Source organism: Chlamydomonas reinhardtii, chromosome 5 (genome assembly GCF_000002595.2).
Source record: "Chlamydomonas reinhardtii strain CC-503 cw92 mt+ chromosome 5, whole genome shotgun sequence".
NCBI lineage: Eukaryota > Viridiplantae > Chlorophyta > Chlorophyceae > Chlamydomonadales > Chlamydomonadaceae > Chlamydomonas > Chlamydomonas reinhardtii.
The window spans coordinates 1,729,233-1,746,287 of record NC_057008.1 but is presented as its reverse complement, the minus strand read 5'-3'; the positions used below and the strand labels follow the sequence as shown (position 1 = coordinate 1,746,287).

The 17,055-nt window shown below is 67.7% G+C and overlaps 2 protein-coding genes across 2 annotated transcripts; one reads left to right on the top strand and one right to left on the bottom strand.

Annotated features, from left to right (window-relative positions):
* Positions 1–1,334: 1,334 nt before the first annotated feature.
* On the bottom strand, positions 1,335–11,290 carry CHLRE_05g242650v5 (uncharacterized protein). The gene is made up of 9 exons (XM_043062430.1): positions 10,983–11,290; positions 10,312–10,543; positions 9,659–10,096; positions 8,350–9,477; positions 7,935–8,147; positions 5,920–7,774; positions 5,422–5,729; positions 3,054–5,276; positions 1,335–2,846 (listed from the first exon to the last, which is right to left on the bottom strand). Exons 2-9 carry the CDS (start codon positions 10,540–10,542, stop codon positions 2,796–2,798), a joined length of 6,447 nt encoding a protein of 2,148 aa, XP_042924717.1. The 5' UTR covers position 10,543; positions 10,983–11,290; the 3' UTR covers positions 1,335–2,795.
* A 139-nt stretch (positions 11,291–11,429) lies between these two features.
* On the top strand, positions 11,430–16,876 carry CHLRE_05g242700v5 (uncharacterized protein). Its single transcript, XM_043062431.1, has 12 exons — positions 11,430–11,624; positions 12,052–12,486; positions 12,714–12,779; positions 12,900–13,022; positions 13,235–13,292; positions 13,351–13,379; positions 13,623–13,706; positions 14,114–14,392; positions 14,588–14,734; positions 14,942–15,144; positions 15,308–15,606; positions 15,903–16,876. Exons 2-12 carry the CDS (start codon positions 12,190–12,192, stop codon positions 16,649–16,651), a joined length of 2,334 nt encoding a protein of 777 aa, XP_042924716.1. The 5' UTR covers positions 11,430–11,624; positions 12,052–12,189; the 3' UTR covers positions 16,652–16,876.
* Positions 16,877–17,055: the final 179 nt, after the last annotated feature.

The following is a 17,055-nucleotide window of genomic DNA, read 5'->3' as shown; positions in this document are numbered from 1 at the left end:
CACTGCTAGGCTTTCCATTCGACCAGGCCTGACATAGCATTCCCAAGGGCTTGTACAGCAGGTCAGATGCACAGGAGGATTCAATAAGGCGCTTGCAAACCCTCAGCGGCCATTGCGCGTTGGAGCCATGCCAGGGGGGGCCAGCCGGTGGCATGGCCGGCACGCCCAATGTATACTTCCTACAGCCCACCCTCGCCATCGAACGTCACTGTCCAGCCGACCGGGGGCATCCAAGCCACTCCCGCACTCGCCGCGTGCCCTTACGAAGCCGCAATTTGTTTGGTCAACGCCTACGACAGGCTGTAACCAGACCGATGTAAGAGGGCTAGCACTGCGCAATCCGCAGGTCTGACAGCTCCTCACACCGCTGACCTAGGCCGGACGGTGGTATGGAATCCCCGTCCAGCGCCTACTTCGCAACATAGTCGCGGGCCACGGCGGGTACCGTCAATGGGCGAACCGAACAGCTCCCTAGAGCCCGCGGAACGCTACATCGCCTCTGTCACTGCAGTCAAGCCGCCAATGCTGAGCGCCGCACCAGCGGTCCCTGCGTCGGTGCGTTGAGTGCGTGGGCCGGATTGGATAGGAGTCGAGCTTCGAAGCTAGATGTCAAATGCCCACAAGCTGCCAACCTCGTACATGCAGCACATGTTGCCAAACCAGTCCCCAGGCGCACGCCCGTCCAGGCCCCTGCCATGGGCTGCGGGCTGTTTGCGCAGCAGGCTGCATGTACGGTACGCACGGACCGCGGACTTGAGAGCTTAAGGAGGGCCCGGAGGAGCCGATGGCGGGTAGTGCACGCGCGACAACGACGCCTTTTGCATGTGCATACAGGCACATGGGTCCAGCGTGTTGCCTACCCTTGCGCATACCGGCCGCTCCCTGACGATGCAAGCCGTGACAGAAGGTGCGGCTGACTAACTAGATTGCATTGGTTACAAGAGGGACTTGCTGACGCGAGTCGCGAGCGATATCTGCTCTGGACCTCAGGGACGTGCCACCTGCAACGCCGACGAGGCGACGACCTACTCTAGTAGTAGGCTTGCTCTCGTAAGAGCTCCATTAACTAGTCCCTCCGTAACTAGTCCCCTCCTGGAATTGGAGGCTCGAGCCTGCTTTAGCCCATCAGCTGTGCTACTACCGCATCAATGCGCCGCCGGGAGCCTTCTCGCACCGCGTGGCTGCTGTGGCGGATTGGGCCTCTTTGACGGAGTGCCAAAGCGTGCCACCGTACACGGGCTTACTTGTTTTGCTGAGTCTGTCTCTTGCATAGAGCCCGCCGAGCCAGCTCACGGACACACCGCCGTTAAGCCGGCACCGCTTCAGGGACCCGAAACGACGCAGACTTACAGTTACACCAATCGTAGGGAATAGTACATGTGATTCAACTCTGGGGCTCGTCAACCCCACACCTCCGCACTTGACCTCATGGGATGCCGACAGTGCCTCTTGTCCTTTGCGTAACCCACCGGAGTGCCACCACGCCAATGCCAGTATACCCAGCCGTAGCTCCCCGCTTTCAACCCGCCCCTATTCGTTGGGGGTATATGCCCCCTCACCGCGCACAGTGACGCACCCACCCACCCACAGCCCCAACCCCGCCCCCACGCCGCCCAGCCCACCTCCATGCACCGTGGTGCAAGGCAAGGAGGCATTCCAGTTCTGAGATGACCGGCAACGCATCCACAAACCCAGGAGCCCCGCAATTCGCGATACGGTACACGATGGGCTTATCTGACCACATAAAGAAACCGACGTCACGACAATGCTGCAACACGCACACCTGTCGGGTCGCGCGACGTCACATCGTAATGCCTTCTCAAGCCTCAAAGCAACACGACACAACTGCATGAGCTTCCGTGCACATCGACGTGGCTATGCATGTGGGATGTGTGTTCAGTGCTCAACGCATCCTCCAGGAGACACGACCCTCACTCACCGCCCCTGCTACCTCGCCTGCAGGCAGCATCGCGGCACTTGCCGGGCCGACACCCAACACATACGGCGGATCCAACCTCACATAACAGCCACATCTAGGTGGCCGCGATTCGGAGGCTGCGCTCGCCACCCATGCGTCAATATCGTTACTCATGGCACCACCACACAACGAATGCTTAACATAACTGCACACGCTGCCCATGCGGCGACAGGCACAACGGTCGTCCTCACATACAGCTCAGGCCCGCATGCGGACCCAATGCAGCTCAGTCATTGCAGCACTGCGTCAAACAAACACAACACACACACACATTCACACGCGGGTCTCCGTGTCAACGTGTCAGGTGAGGCAGGTGCTGCCACACCATGGCCCTGCGCAGTCTAGAGCCAAGAAGCAAGCAGCTGTAAAATGCTGCATGCGCCCTGCGTCCACACCCACGCAAACATGTAGGTCCAAACGGTCCGGTGTCCCCAACGACAAAACTTGCGGTTCGTTTGTGTTGCGACAGACATTACGTGGTGTTAGATGGGGTGTGCTCTTCCCGGTCTGAGGAGAAGCCAACCATTCGTTCCAGTACAAACTGTCAGCAACAAACTCCTGCAGTTGTCTACACCCAACATAATGAAGACTCGCGCCACAACACAACTGTGTTACGGCGCTATAAATACCCCATGTGTGTCCAACCCTGTGCCCATAGGCCCATATAATGGTGGGCACTCTGGGTGGGCACCCTGGGTGGGCACCTGGGTGGGCACCCTGGCGAACTGCTGGCACCGGGGACTCCTAGGACCACCTGGCTGGCTACCTTTCCTGCGCCGCCATGCGGTGTGGGCGCACCGGCGCTGCTGCCGTCGCGCTACCGGAACAGCGGCAGGGCTGCCGGGCTGTTCAGCAGCTCGGTCAGCGTCTGCACACAAAAGGACAGCAAGTGCAGCCGGGAAACAAAGGAAGTCAGACAGATTCAAAAATTGCATGGGTTGCCAATACCGGCACGAACACTAAGTGGTAAAGTCTTTCACAACGTCTGCAACAATCCTCCTCCCGCCTTGTGGCCCCGCGCACCCAACGACCAGCCTCTTGGCCCCCTCCCGCACCTGCCCGCTCCCGCACTCACCGGTGCGCCCGCCGCCGCCAGCTGCCGCGCGCCGTACGCCGCCGCCACCGCGTCCGGGCTGGGCAGAGCCGCCAGCAGCGCCTCCGAGATGGCCGGCAGCGCCGCCGCCATCGCCGCCGCCACCTGCTGCGCCTGCGCGGCCGCCGCCGCCTGCTGCGCAAGCTGCGCCTGCTGCACCACAATGTGCGCGTCCAGCTCCAGCGCCGCCCGCAGCGCCAGCTGCTGCATCTCCGCCGCGCCCTCGCCGCCCCCCAGCAGGCCGCTGATGGCGTCCATCACCGCGCAGCCACCCGGCGGCCGCCCGCGCACCGCCGCCAACAGCCCCGGCGGCAGCACCGCCGCGGCGTTCACTGACCCCACCCCGGCCACAGTGGCGGACGAGCCGTTGCGCTTGCCGCCGCCCACCCCCCAGCGGCGCGACGAGGGGCCGCCTCCGGCGGCGCCGCTGCCGTCCGAGTCCGGGTCCGGCTTCAGGCTGCCTGCGGCGCTGCCGCGGTGGTGGTGCCGGTTGTGGTGCCGGTGGTCTGCTCCCGCTCCTCCTGCAGCGGAGGCGTGCGCGTGGGCGTCCGCCGCGGCCGCGGCTGCGTGCAGCTCCTCCAGCTGCTCCCGTGCGCGGCGCTCCAGCGCGGCGGGGTCGGCGTCCTCGGGGTCGTCGTGCTGCGTGGCCAGCTGCAGCAGCGAGCTGGCAGCGGCGTCGTGGGAGTCGCAGGCGCCACCGCCCGCTGCGGCGGTGGTGGTGATGCCGGCGGCGTCAGGGGCGCCGGCGTGCGCAGCTGCGGAGGCGGGGTGCGCTGCTGCGTGCATGGCAGGCTCTGCACGAGGCGCGGCTGCCGCTGCTGCGAGCTCGGAGGCGGGGTTGGGGAGGCTGTGTGGGTGCGGCGGGTGGTGGTGTTGCTCGGGTTCGAGGGGTGCAGAGTGCGGCACCTGCGATGCGTGATGGAGGACAGGCTGCTGCTGCTGCTGCTGCTGCTGGGCTATGCGAGCTTCCGCGCTTGTTGCTGCCACCGCGTCGGCCTCCGCCATCACAACGTCAGGCTTCACGCCAGGCTGCGCCGGCTGCGCGGGCGGCGCCACACAGGCCGCCAGCGCCGCCACCACAGCGGCATTGCACGCCGCCAGCGAGGCCGACGGCTCCGCGCCGGCGGCGCCGCCGTTGGGCGCTGCGCCCAGCGAGCTCACGCCCTTGAGCTGCAGCGACGCCGAGGACGACAGCGCGGGCAGCTTGGGCAGCGGCGCGCCCGCACCCAGCGCCACAGACGGCGGCCGCCCGGTGCGGCGCGCTCGCGTGGGCGTCGCCGGTCGCAGCGCCACGCTGCCTGGCGGCGGCGGTGTGCTGCCGCCCAGGGGCAGCAGCAGCGCGCCGCTGGCGCCGCCGTAGCTCAGCTGCGGCGGCAGCGGGCTCTCGCCCAACGCAACACCGCCCATCCCGGCCGCCGCCGCGGCCGCTGCCGCCGCTGCAACCATTGCAGCCGAGACGGTCACGCCGTTAGGCGGTGCCAGGGTGCAGCCGCCGGCGCCGCCTGCGGCGCAGCCGTCGCTGCCGCCGCCGCTGCCTGCCTTGGTGCCGTCCTCCCCGGCGCTGTGGTTGGCGCTGCTGTCGGACAAGGCCACATGCGCCGCGTGTGCCGCCAGGCTGGCACCAGCAGCGCCCGCCCCCGACGCCACAGTCAGCAGCGCAGGCGCCGCGCACGCGGGCAAGGCTACGCCGCCAGCGGCCGCGCCGCCTGCCGTCCCGGCCGCGACCACGGCGGCGCGCGAGTCTTGCGCGGCGGCGGCGGCTGCCGCTGCCGCAGCAGCAGCCCTGCGCGCGGCGTTTGCGTCTCCCAGCGCCGCCTGCAGCAGCCCCGCGAATGCCGACAGACCGCCGTTGCCCCTATGCGGCGACGGCCCCAGCTCCGCCGCCTCTTCCTCGGCCTCCGTGTACCCGCCCCGCCGGCTGTACTGGCCGCCAGGCAGCTCGTACTCTGGGTCCGCCGCGCCGCGGCCGCGCCGCCCGCCGCCGCGCTGCTCGCCGCGGTCGCTGGCGCCGCCGGCGGCGCTGTAGCGGCGGCCGGCGCCGGGCGGTCGGTAGGGCGGCTCGTAGTCCTCGTCCGCCTCGTGGTCGTCGGGCTGCGGCTCGTCCTCCGCAGCCGCCTCCCAGCTGTAGGCGTACTCCTCGTCGGCGGGGGAGGCCGCGCGCGGGGGCGAGGGGGCGTGGTAATGGTGCGTGTACTCGCCGCACGCCTGCGTCCCGAGCAGAGCATGAATTGATAAGCAAGAACTTGCAGGCAACGGTAATCCACAAAGGCAAAGAAGCATACGCCGTCTCCCAAGACCTCACACGCCAGGCCCCCCCCCCCCACGAGCCACCCCAGCGCCCCGCACCCACCCTTCGCTTCTTGGGCGGCCCCAGGCAGTCGGCGCTGTAGTAGGCGCCCGCGGCGCTGCGCCGGCCGCCCGCGCCGCCCGCGCCCGCCTGCTTGCCGCCGCCCTCTCCGCCGCCGCCCGCCGGCACCATGTAGTCCTCCACGTCCACCGGCTTGCGCGGCTTGTGCACCACCGGGTAGTACATCTGCTGCAGCGCGGCCGGCATGCGCGCCCACTCGACCCACTCGCCCTGCAGCGCCTCCCACTCGCCCACCTCGGCCGCCAGCAACGCGTCGCCCTCGCCGTCCATGCGCGCGCGGGAGGGCTTGCCTGCGGGCAGGGGTTGCGGTGCACGGCGTGGGATAGGTAAGAAGGGGGTGCAACGAGAGCGCAGCGAGTGTTTAGATGCTGCATGCAACACGTGTGGGCTTCTCTAAAATGGAAGCCCGCAATCTACTTTGTGAGGCCCGGTGCCCGCGTAGCCAGGCGTGCACCCATTCTCCCATGTGCACCCCCTCACCTTTCCGCCGGTTGCGCGGCGGCTCGTGCGCACCCAGTCCGTCCGCCTGCATGTGCCGCTGCTGCTTCTGCTGCCACTGCGCCGCCGCCGCGTCCCAGGGCGAGCCGGGCCCGCCGCCCACCGCGCCGGACGACTCGCCCGCCAGGCCGCCCGGCAGTGACGCCGCGCGGCTGCCGGCCTTGGCCAGACCGATGGCGCCACTGCCGCCGCCAGCCGCCCGGCCGTTGGACGAGTCCTCCAGCGCGCCGCTGCTCTCGCCGCCGTAGCCCTCGGCACGGCTGCCAGCCCGCCCGCCACGGGGCCCTGCCGCCCCGCCCGCGCCGGCGCCGAAGCCGCCGTTGTAGCCGCCCTGCTGCCGCTTGCCGGGGCCCGCAGTGGCGGCGGCGGCGGCCGCCATGGTGCCATGTGTCGTGGAGCCGTAGGGCATGCCGTGTTTGTCGGTCTTCCGCGCCGGCCGCCGCCCCAGCATCACCTCCTCCATCTCGTCCTCCTCCACCTCCGCCTCAGCCCGCGCCGCCGCCGCCGCCACCGCCGCCGCGCGCGCCGCCGCTCGCCGCCGGCCGCCCTCGCGCCCATTGCCGCCGTCGCCGCCGTCGTTGCTGGACCGGCGGCCGTACAGGCTGCCGGCGCCCTCGCCGTCCGCGTCCACGTCCGCCTCGTCGCCGCTGTGCCCCGCCAGGGAGTGCTGTGCAGGGTGGTAGGCGTGGGAGGACTGGTGGTGGTGGTGGTGGTGGTGGTGGGAGGGGTGCAGGCCGTCCAGCGGAGAGCGTAGGGCCTGCCGCCGCGGCTGCGCCCGCCGCGGCGCGTGCTGCCGCGGGAAGGCCATGCCCGGCTCCCACATCGGCGCCGCCTCGTCGTCCTCGCCCTCACCGGTGGCGAGGTCCTGCAGGTCGTCGGGCGACACCGCCGCGTCTGCCGCGCCGGTGGCCGCTGCAGCCGCCGCCGCGGCAGCGTGGGCGTGGCCAGCCCGGGTGCCGGTGCGGACGCTGTGGCTGACCTCTGTCTCGGCCATGACCTCGTCCGCGTTCGCGGCGGCAGCAGTGGCAGCCGCCTCTGCGGCCGCTGCGGCGGCGGCCGCCTCAGCCGCAGCAGCAGCTGCTGCCGCTGCCGCAGCTGCCGCGGCTGCCTCCGCTGCCTTGGCTTTTGCTTTGGACTTCGGCGGCGGCGGCGCCGGCTGCTGCGAGGAGGAGGGAGAGGAGGCCCTCCCCGCATCGGACGTCCGCTGCCGAGGTGAGTGGGCCGCCGCATCAGCAGGCGGAGCAGCCGCCGCAGCAGCTGCTGCTCCTAAGGCCTGTGCAACCTCCACTGTGGCCGGGACCGCTGCTGCTGGGCCGGGCGCGGCAAGGTCGGGTCCCGCCTCCGGTGCAGGCGCCAGCTCCGCTTTCCCCGTGTGCTCCGGCTCGCGATGCACGTGCTCGGCATCCTCTGTTTCCGTCTCCTCGCTGCCCCCGACCACACCCAGCTGCTGCCCCTCCTCCTCCTGCTCGACCTCCTCCACCTTCGCGGCAGCCGTTGTTACAGTCGCTGTTACAGTCGCTGCTGCAACAGCTGTTGCGTCTGCTGCTGCTGGGCTCCCGCGCTGCGGCACAGTCGCCGCCTGCACCTCGCCAGCGGGCGCGTGTGCCGCGGCCGCTCGAAGCAGCTCCGGGGCTGGCTGGGACACGGTCGGCTCCTGCTTCACACACACGGCCTGGGTCTGAGCCTGGGACGCCGCCGGTGCCTTACCGCCGCCGGCGGAGCCCCGCTTGGCCTTGGCTTCCCCGGACGCTAGCGCTGCCGCCGCGGCCGCCGCTGTTGCCGAGGGCGACGTCTTCCGCGGCTTGTGCGAGCGCGGGCGCTCATGATGGTCCGGGTCCTGCGGCGTCCACAGGGTGGAGGAGGAGGGGCTGCCGTCAGCAACTCCGCACCACAGGTGTACCGGCTACCCATGCTAAAAATCATGTGCATTGCCAGCGAGCCACTGCCCGTCATCGCAATCATGCCCCCCACCCGCCATCCCGGCCGCATGCACCCACCTCATCAGCACCGCCCCCCGTCCGGTCGCGCTCGCGCTTGGCACCGCGAGGCGGCGCCGGCAGGTCCGCCGCCGACGCCGCCTGTGCGGGCGCGCTCTCCTCGCCGTTGGGCCCCACCGCCCAGGCCGGCAGCGGCAGTGGCAGGCCGTTGATGGCGGTGCCCTGCTTGCCGCGCTTGAAGGCGCCGGGCTTGGGCTCCCACGCGCCGTCGCCCTGCGTAGACATGGAAGCGCACGAGGGGAAGGGATGAGAAGTGCGCGAGCGGCGGAGGCGCATAGCGGCGTGCTCAAGTCCACAGGCAGTCCCATAACATAGCTAGCTATCTGTACCTGTCACCGCCTGTGTCCTCGCACCAGGAGTGCAACATGCCGCCAGGCAAGCCCGCACCCGCACCCTCTGCCCCCAAAACACGCACCAGGTATTTCCAGTCCTTGCCCTTGACGGAGCCACGCCAGATGCGGTCGCTGACGGCCGGCAGCCACACCGGGCCTGTCAGCGCGGCCTCGCCCTCGCCCAGCCCCGGCGCGCCCGGCACCTCCACCAACACGCGGCCGCCATCGGGGCTGGTGCGCAGCAGCCGCCCGCGGTACCAGCCCCGGCCCGCCCGAATCATGGGCAGCTTGGACACCTTGAGCGGGTTGCCTCCGCTACCGCCGCCGCCCCCTTGCTTGCCACCGCCGGCACCGCCATCGCTGCCGGCGCCGCGCGACATGTGCCGCTGGTGGTCGTGCGGGTGGGCGCCGCCGTCGTCGTCGTCGTGCGGCCCGTCGTCCATGTCCACGTCACTGCCCGGCCCGGCCAGCGGCGCCGCCATGCCCTGGGAGCCAGTGAAGGGCCCGCCGTGCCGGCCCGCGCCAGGCGCCTGCGCCGCCGCCGCCGCGGCCTCATCGTGCTCCGTCTCGTCAGTGGAGCTGCAGCCGCCGCCACCACTGCCGCCGCCGCCGCCGCCCTGGCCCGCCCCGGCTGCGTGGACCGCCGCGGCGCCTGCGGCACCCGCCGCTGCCGCCGCAGCCGCATCCAGCTCCTGGGAGTGGAAGAGCGAGGCCGCACTGCTGCGCTCCAGCGACGCCCCCGCCCCAACACCGCACGGAGGCGGCGGCGCCACGGCTGCCGCGTAGCCCGCCAGCAGGCGCTGCTTCAGCTTGAGCACTGGCGGCGGCGCAGGCGCGTCAGCAGGCAGCGCCACCGCCAGCGGGTGCGGGGGCAGCGGCGGCACCGGTGCTGAGCCAGAGCTGCCCGAAGGCTGCCCCGTGCCTGCACCACCAGGCTGTGCCTGGCCCGTGCCCGCCGCCGCAGCCGCGCCTCCTCCTCCTCCACCTCCACCCTGCGCCCGCCCCACATCGGACTCGCGCCGGCCCGACAGCAGCCCCGTGGCGTCCCCGACACGGCCCGCGCTGGCGCCAGCAGGTGCAGCACCTGTGCCCGGCCCGTCGCCTGCCGGTGCAAGGGCATGGTGCGACGAGGACGGCGCGGCGCCGTCGCGGGCGCCGCCCGACGGATGCGGCTGGACAGCGCGCCGCGAAGGGCTCAGTGCAGAGTCCACCTGCGTTCACGGAATGGTACCCATCTAAGACCCAGCCTGACCATATGCTAGTTCAGCAAGAGCGATGCATGTGTGCTGCAGCATACCACAAAAATAATTAGACACACTGGCGCGACTTCCGCTGGGCGTGCCCGGCGCCCACCCGACATGCAGTGCACCGGCCTCAGGACTAGCGACCTACCCGGCTGCTGGGCACCGCCACCGCCGACGACGCCTGCGTCAGCAACAGGTGCAGCTCCCGTGCAGGCACCGTGTTGCGCTTGCGCCGAGCAGCCTCAGCGCCCGCGTCGCCTCCCGCCGACTGGCCGTGGGCCCCGCTGGCGCTCCCGCCCTGGCCCCCGCCCTGGCCCTGCCCCGAGGAGGTGGCGGAGGCGGGCGCCTGGCCCTGCACGGCCCCGGTTGCAGCGGGTGCGGCCTGTCCGCTCCGAGATGCCTCGCCCCGCGCGCCCTCGCCTGCACCCTCGGCGACGGCATGCAGGGAGGAGGTTGCGCACGGGCCCTTGTGGCCGACTGGGCCAGCGGACTCAGCCCGCGGGACCTTCGCCCCGCCGCCCGGCGTGTCCGGCTTATTGCGGGCTTGCAGCGCCGTGGTGATGCGGGCCACAGGCGATACCTGGTCCTGAAAAGAGCAACGAGTCGGAGAAGCGTGGAGGGCGTGTAAAGCGTTGCAGACGGGTGCTTCTGTTGCACGCTCCCTTGCATGCGTGCTCGCCGTACCCCAACATAGAGCTTGGCAGCCTCCCGCCGCAGCCCTCGTGCCCCCAAGCTCAGATTAGGTCCGCAGCGAGCAAATGCAGCTCCACGACCCGCGCACGGGGGACCGCACACACGTACCTCGGTCACCGCCTTGCTCCCACGACGCTTCACGCGCATTCCGTTCAGCTCCTCGTGCAGGCGCCGCGCCAGCTGCTCATCTGTTTCTATTATTCCTTCTGGCACGGGGCTTGCGAGCGAAAGCGGTGGAGCCTTCGGCGAGAAGGCCGCCGAACCGGCCGCATCGGCGTTGCCCAACAGTAACTCCAGCTCATTTCTCTTCTTTTTCATCATTGGTCTTGCCGCGTCCATCCTGGAAACACGGAGCGAGCAAGAAGCGACCGTCAACACAAGTCAAGTCGAGCACCTCAAATGGACCGCACAAGCTCCTTTGGTTGCCTCAAATGTTCATAAGATTGTCATTCAAGACACGCAAACAGCTGTTTAGCCGCGCCTTGGACCACACAGAGCGAGAATTCTCCTCCAGAAACGGCTGCCAGCACAGTCCAACGCCTCTTGATATGAGTACTGAACGACAGGTTCTGTTCCTTTCCCGCAACTGCGGCCCCTCGAGCACCAGCTCTTGAGTGGGTATCCAGCGTGAAAGCTCGGACCCAGGACCGGCCCCGCGCTGTGCGGCCAAGAGGACCAGGGATACCCTATATGGCTGCTATGGGCAGTCAGGCCTGCTGCAGCGCCCGCGAAAGAACGCACGGAAGCAAAAACAGGCTGAAGGCCTCAACGCCCCGCACCTCCACAGGCAGGCCGCTCGCCAAGCTCCTTAGTTTCCAGGCTTCTTGAAAAGCCACCAGCTGCGGCTGGGCGTGCCTCCTCCTCAGCTGGTTGTCAAGTCCATTCTCGCCACGCTCCTCCCGGCCGCTCTGCCGCTCGTATCCTATGACCAAGGCTCCTAAGAAGCCTGGGCTAAGGTCCTCTTGGCCTTGGAGGGCCCTTACTTGGCGACTTGTCAAAGAGGGCGTCCCGATCGCAGTCCGAGTAGTGGGAATCAAAAGGAAGACACGTTGCAGTTTAACAGAAGTAAGACGGCTTCATGCTAGACATCTCTGCTTAGGCTTGGGAGCTCCTTTCTGAGAACTTTGTCCGAATGGTGCCCATCGGGGGCCATTCCCGAAACCGTCAGCTAACGCCTACGCAAAAATTTCACTGACCATTCTAACCATGTTTATTGATGCTGACAACTCACAGCTCGCCAATACGCTCAGGCTCATCAACTCCGCTCCTTCCACTTCTAGCCGACGAGCCTTGGCGCCTAAGCAATATAAAAGCTATGTGCTACACCTTAACTTCAATGGGCAACGTGGTGCGGCCGGCTGGAGAGCCCTGGCACGCGCACCGTGCTACGCGGTGGCACGATGATGACGGGTACAAGTCAGGTATGCACACGTAGCGTAAATAAGTGTGATACCAATACATATAATCGGTTGGAAACTTCTTGTGGATGGGGAGCCGGAAGGGGAAGGCGCGGACGGGAAGGGCGGGGTCCATAGCCCCCGTCCTCCTCCACGTATCCGCACACCCTGGCAGCCATCCTCCATAGAGACCTTATGTTTTCGCAGCTCAAGTGCGTATGCGTATGTGTGTTTGGCACCCGTAGTGTCGGGCGCCAGGGTTTGAGAGAGCCGCGCCCGCGCTGCCACGGTCGCATAATTGGCGCGACCGTGGCAGCGCATCACCTCCACGGTGACTTGCACATCCAGCAAATTTGGCGTCCGCTTTTTGACACACTTATATGCACGGGGACATGTGACAAGAAACCCTCTGAAATGAGCGACCGGTGACCCTCCAACGTGGGACGTACAGGTGGGCACGGACACACTGAGGGTACTTGCGGGCTTCATCCATGCGGCCGGCTTGAAGCAACACCTGGGTACGCAGGGGGCCGGGGCACGGCGGGGGAGGTAACACTACACCACGGCATACCACAGTATCACGCGTTCGATGTTTGGCACTTTTGTCCCGGGGGCGGGGGCCACCGTGCAGGCGCCCAGCGGCGGCGCCGGGGGCGCGACGCCAGCTGCTGGTGCGTCTGCCAACAGCAGCAGCAGCAGCAGCAGCAGCAGCAGCAGCAGCAGCAGCAGCAGCAGCAGCAGTGTCAGCGGGGGGGCGGGCGGGCGGCGTCTTGCTGCCGCCGCCGCCGCCGCCGCGGAGGTGGCGGGCGCGGCTGTGCAGGTGGGGGTGCCGGCGCTGGTCGCGAGCGGCGAGGATGCGCAGGGCCGAAAGAGCTTTAAGATTGTGGTGAGTACTGTGCGGGCACTGGAGTGCGGGTGCGGGCGCAGATGCGGATGCGGCCTCTGTTTCCTGGTTCGGGATTGCTGCGAGCTCAGGCCAATCGTGGACTCTGGTATGGAACACGAACGATCGCACTTCAGGTGTCGCTCGCCCACTTCTGCCTCGCCCACGTTTCACCCGTTTTCCTGTGACGCTCCTGCTCTCCCGCTGTCTCTCCCTGCCTGTGTCCGCAGCTGTGGCCGGCTCAGAACCTGCACGGGCTGCCCCTGCTTGAGGACGTCCTGCAATCGGACCAGGCGGTGAGGCGCAGGCGCAGGGTCTGGCCGTGCTCGACGGTAGCCAGTTCAACACCAAACATGTCAAACCAATGGACGCCTGACGGTCTCCAGCTCCCTCGCCCTCCGCCCTGCTGCCTGCAGGTGCCGCTGCTGGTGGCTCAGCCTGGCAGCGCCTGCGCCGACGCCGGCCTCGCCAACCCGCGCGACCAGGTCAAGGGCGCGGTGGTGGTGGTGCTGCGCGGGGGGTGCTTCTTCTACCAGAAGGTGCGCGGCGGGGGGGGGGGGCGGGCATGGGGGTCGGGGGTGAGGCGGGCGAAGGGGCGCGCGGACCGGCGCGTGGGGGGTAAGGGAAGTGGTGGCGTGGTATGCTGTGGCAGGAGGGATGTGAAGAGATGTGGAAAGCACGAGAGGAGGAGATTGAGGGAACTTGTAAGTTCGCGACATCTTGCAACCCACAAATGTCAACCGAACCGCAGGCTCTGGCGGCGGTGGCTGCGGGCGGCATCGCCCTGGTAGTTGCCAACAACCTGCCGGGCCCGCTCACCTCCGTGCCGGCGCCCGTGTACCCCTACCTCCTCCAACATCATCGCAGCCAACCTGCCCACCTCCATGGTCACCAAGGTGTGCCCGCCGTGCGCCTGCCTATGTTGCTGTGCACCTGCCTATGTTGCTGTGCGCCTACCTATGTTGCTGTGCGCCTTCGGTGCACCTGCCAATGTGCTGTTGCTTGAAGCGCGGGTTCCAACACGGCCGCAGCTGGCAGCATGCCGCCAACCCGCTCGCTGCACATGCGGTGGACACGCACACAGCGCCCTCAACTCGTACGGCCACTACCTACCGGCCTGCTATTCACGTGCTTCACAGGCGCTGGGACAGTGGTTCATGGGCAACGTCACACGTACCACCGGGCCCAACGCCCCCGTGCGCACCACCGTAGGCATGGCGCTGGTGCGTGTGTGTGTGCGTGTGTGTGGGTGTGCTGGTGCAGGGGGGGAGGGGAGGGCCGCCCTAGGCACGCCGGCAGGAGTAGGGCAGTGCTACTGCCGTGGTAACACTGCACTTTGGCCATGCCGACAGGAGGCGTACCGGTACTGGTACCGGTGCTGCCTGCTTGCCGTGCTCTGCTTTCTTGTCTTTCCACCGCGCCGTTGGACATTGGACCTGCTCTGCACCTCCCTAAACCTGCCTAAACCTGCCTCCTACCGCGTACTGCGACCCCAGAATCCCCATTGCGCACACGCACGCGCCCTCTGCCCCTCCACACAATGGCACACGGCCCCGTCTCTTGCATTGGATTTGGTTTAGCTTGGGCTGGTATCTACACACACACACCCTCCCCGCCTGCCTGCCTGCAGCTGCTCGTGTCGTTGTCCGACGTGCCCTTCTTCTCCAGCTACGGCCCCACGCCCGACGGCCGCATCAAACCCGACCTCGTGGCCCCGGGGGTTGACATCACCTCCGCCTTTCCCGCAGCCGTGGCCTCAGCCGGGCTGGCAGCTACTGCCGGCAGCAGCAGCGGCAGTGGCAGTGGCGGGAGGAGCGGCGAGCAGATGGAGGGGGACGCGGGTGGTAGTGGTGGAGGCTGCAGCTCTGCGAGCAGGCCGCTGTCTGGAACGTCCATGTCGACACCCCAGGTGATTGCACAGGATTTTAGGTGATGTGATTAACACGCGGGATGCAAGGACAGATGCATTTGGAGCGAATGGATTAGGTGGAAAGGTGGCCAGCGATAATATTCTCGTCTGTGTGTGGTCCTGCCCGCAAAGCCCGTCTCTTATCACCGGCCTGCAAAGCCTGATTGTGTTCGCTCTTGCCCCCCCCCCCCCCAGGCCGCCGGCCACGCGGCGCTGGTGCGTCAGTACCTGCGCACCGGCTTCTACCCCACCGGCTCCCCGGCGGACGCCGTAGCCGCGCCCTTCACCCCCAGCGGCATGCTGCTCAAGGCCATGGTCATCGCGGGCGCCAAATCAATGGAGGTGAGTGAGGCTCAGCAGCACCACACACGCCTGCGTGCACAGGTTCGCTCTTCTCTTGGTCTAGGACGGCGTGGCGTGCATCGCACCAGGGCCGCTCATCCTTCTTGAGCACGGTAGGGCGTTGAATCCACTTGATGACGTGTCTGATGACGTGCCTCGTGACGTCTCGTCCTGCCGCTTGTGTTGCTTCTGTTGTTGTTGCTGCAGGGCGGCCTCGCGTTCGGCCAGGGCTCTCCCATGGGCCCCCCGCCCGATGCCTACCAGGGCTGGGGCCGCCTCAGCCTGCCGAACACGCTGCCGCTGCCCGGCCTCACGCCCGCCGGCTTCTCGCTCCAGGTGGCGGACCGCGGCCAGTTCACCGCCAGCGGCCAGCAGGCGGCGCTCACCGGGATCACGGCGACGGGGGACGGGTAAGCCTTTTCACGTGGCTGCCTCTATCGAAGCACTCCCTCTGTGCACACCTCTTTGCACGGTCCCACTGGCGCATCAACCAGTTTAACAGCGACCATCAACAAGCGCCCTGTCGCGAAACCTATACATAAAAACTATTTATCCCCATTGCAACACGTGCAGGCCCATCTCCATCGTGCTCACGTGGCACGACTACCCGGCGGACCTGAACGCCCCCACCCAGCTGGTCAACGACCTCGACCTGGTCGTGCGGCTGGAGCTGCCGGCAGCTACTGTCACAGCTGGGGCTGCTACAGCTGCTACAACCGCCAACGGTACGACGGCAATCGAGGGCAGAGGCACCAAATCCACAAACCCGACTGGCAGTAGCGGCAACAGCACCGGCGGCAGCAGCAGCCAGCAGCAGGAGCCGTTGCTACAGCCGCTGACGCATTTCTTGGGCAACAACCATGAGGATGAGGGTGAGTGGCGCCACGGCCTGCCGTGCGAGTGTGTACCGTATCAATCGAGTTGGGAGAGCCACCAGCGGACCAGGGCAGGGGCGAACCCTGAGCATTGCAAGCTACTGCTCACCTCATCCCACCGTACTCCACCTCCCGCCTCCCACGTTCCTTCTTGTCGTGATACGACCTCTACCCCATTCTCCCTAGATCAGGGGTTGGAATGACTCGCAAGTAATAGGCCCTGTTGGGCCGGCGTTTTTGGGGTTATTCTATAGTTCACGACACGTCTGTGCCCCGAATTCCCCATTCCGCAGCCTCGCCCTCCCCCGATCGCCTGAACACGGTGGAACGTGTGTACATCACCCACGCACCCGCCGCTCGGCGCCGCCCTCACCATCACCGTGACGGCGGCGGACCTGCCCTCGCTGCTTCTGTCGGGTCCGGACGCGCTGTTGCCCCAGCGCTGGGCGGTGGCGGTGGTGGGGCACTTCAGCGGCACACTGGCCTCCGAGCTCAACCCCGCCTACGTGCGCCAGGGGCAGCTCGGCACCCGCGGCGACAGCGGCAGCCCCGCACCGCCAAGTCCCACGCCGCCACCCGCCGCTGCTCACGTCAGCTGCAGCAACAACACTGCTGCCGCCAGTGTCAACACCACCTTGCCCATGAGGGCGCCTCCGACGGCGGCACCCGCAGCAACCGCACGGCGGCTTCAAAGCAGCAGCAGCCAAGCCCGGCACATAAGCCGAGCCCGCCGGCAGCAGCCAGCAGCGGCTGCAAAGGCCGCCGCCGCACCTCAGCGTCACCTACGTCGTCATCGGTTTGGTCGGCAGGCGGCGGCGGCGGCAAGGAGGGGATCCCATGGGCCTGGGGCCTGAGAGGCGGTGGCCACACGAGCGACGGCTTGCAGCGGCGGTGGCCGCAGCTACGTGAGCGCATGTGGCTACTGCTGCCCGCTGGCAGGGTGAGCAGGTCGGCGGTGGCTAGCGGAATGGAAGCGCGAAATGCCGCTGCTTTGGTGGTGGAGGACAAGGAAGATATGGAGCGGAGCATTAAGGGTACATGAGGGGCGATGGTTTTAAACAGCGCCATATACTAATAGGCATGCGGACGGACATGTCGGACATGCACAGTGAGTGAGTGTGTGTGCAGTGTGCGGGTGGGGGGGATGCTCCATATATATGCTCCGAGTCTATGGCTGCGGCTTTGCATGCATGCGGCCAGGCGCCAGGCACCAGCCATGTACGGGGCAGCATCAATTCACCTGGCCAGCAAGTGAAAGGGTTGGATAGGGGGGGGGCGCTGGACAAGGGGGCCGGGGGCCTTCGGGGGCAGCCGACAGAGCTGCCGCACTCAGCTAAACGCGACGTAATCAATTCAGGTGGGCGTCCGCACTCCGAACGTGCAGCCGGACCACGCATGAAAGCGACGAGGGCGAAAATCGCTCGCAGGAGTCGCGACCCTGTGGCT

Bases quoted from the DNA above. Each gene is read 5' to 3' on its own strand.
- CHLRE_05g242700v5 (XM_043062431.1), top strand. From the start codon at position 12,190: ATGTTTGGCACTTTTGTCCCGGGGGCGGGGGCCACCGTGCAGGCGCCC. The intron at 13,023-13,234 runs GTGCGCGGCGGG...ACCGAACCGCAG, and splicing joins GGTGCTTCTTCTACCAGAAG to GCTCTGGCGGCGGTGGCTGC. The intron at 13,293-13,350 runs GCCCGCTCACCT...ACATCATCGCAG, and splicing joins AGTTGCCAACAACCTGCCGG to CCAACCTGCCCACCTCCATG.
- CHLRE_05g242650v5 (XM_043062430.1), bottom strand. From the start codon at position 10,542: ATGGACGCGGCAAGACCAATGATGAAAAAGAAGAGAAATGAGCTGGAG. The intron at 10,097-10,311 runs GTACGTGTGTGC...TGCTCTTTTCAG, and splicing joins GGAGCAAGGCGGTGACCGAG to GACCAGGTATCGCCTGTGGC. The intron at 2,847-3,053 runs GTGAGTGCGGGA...TTTTGTGTGCAG, and splicing joins TGGCGGCGGCGGGCGCACCG to ACGCTGACCGAGCTGCTGAA.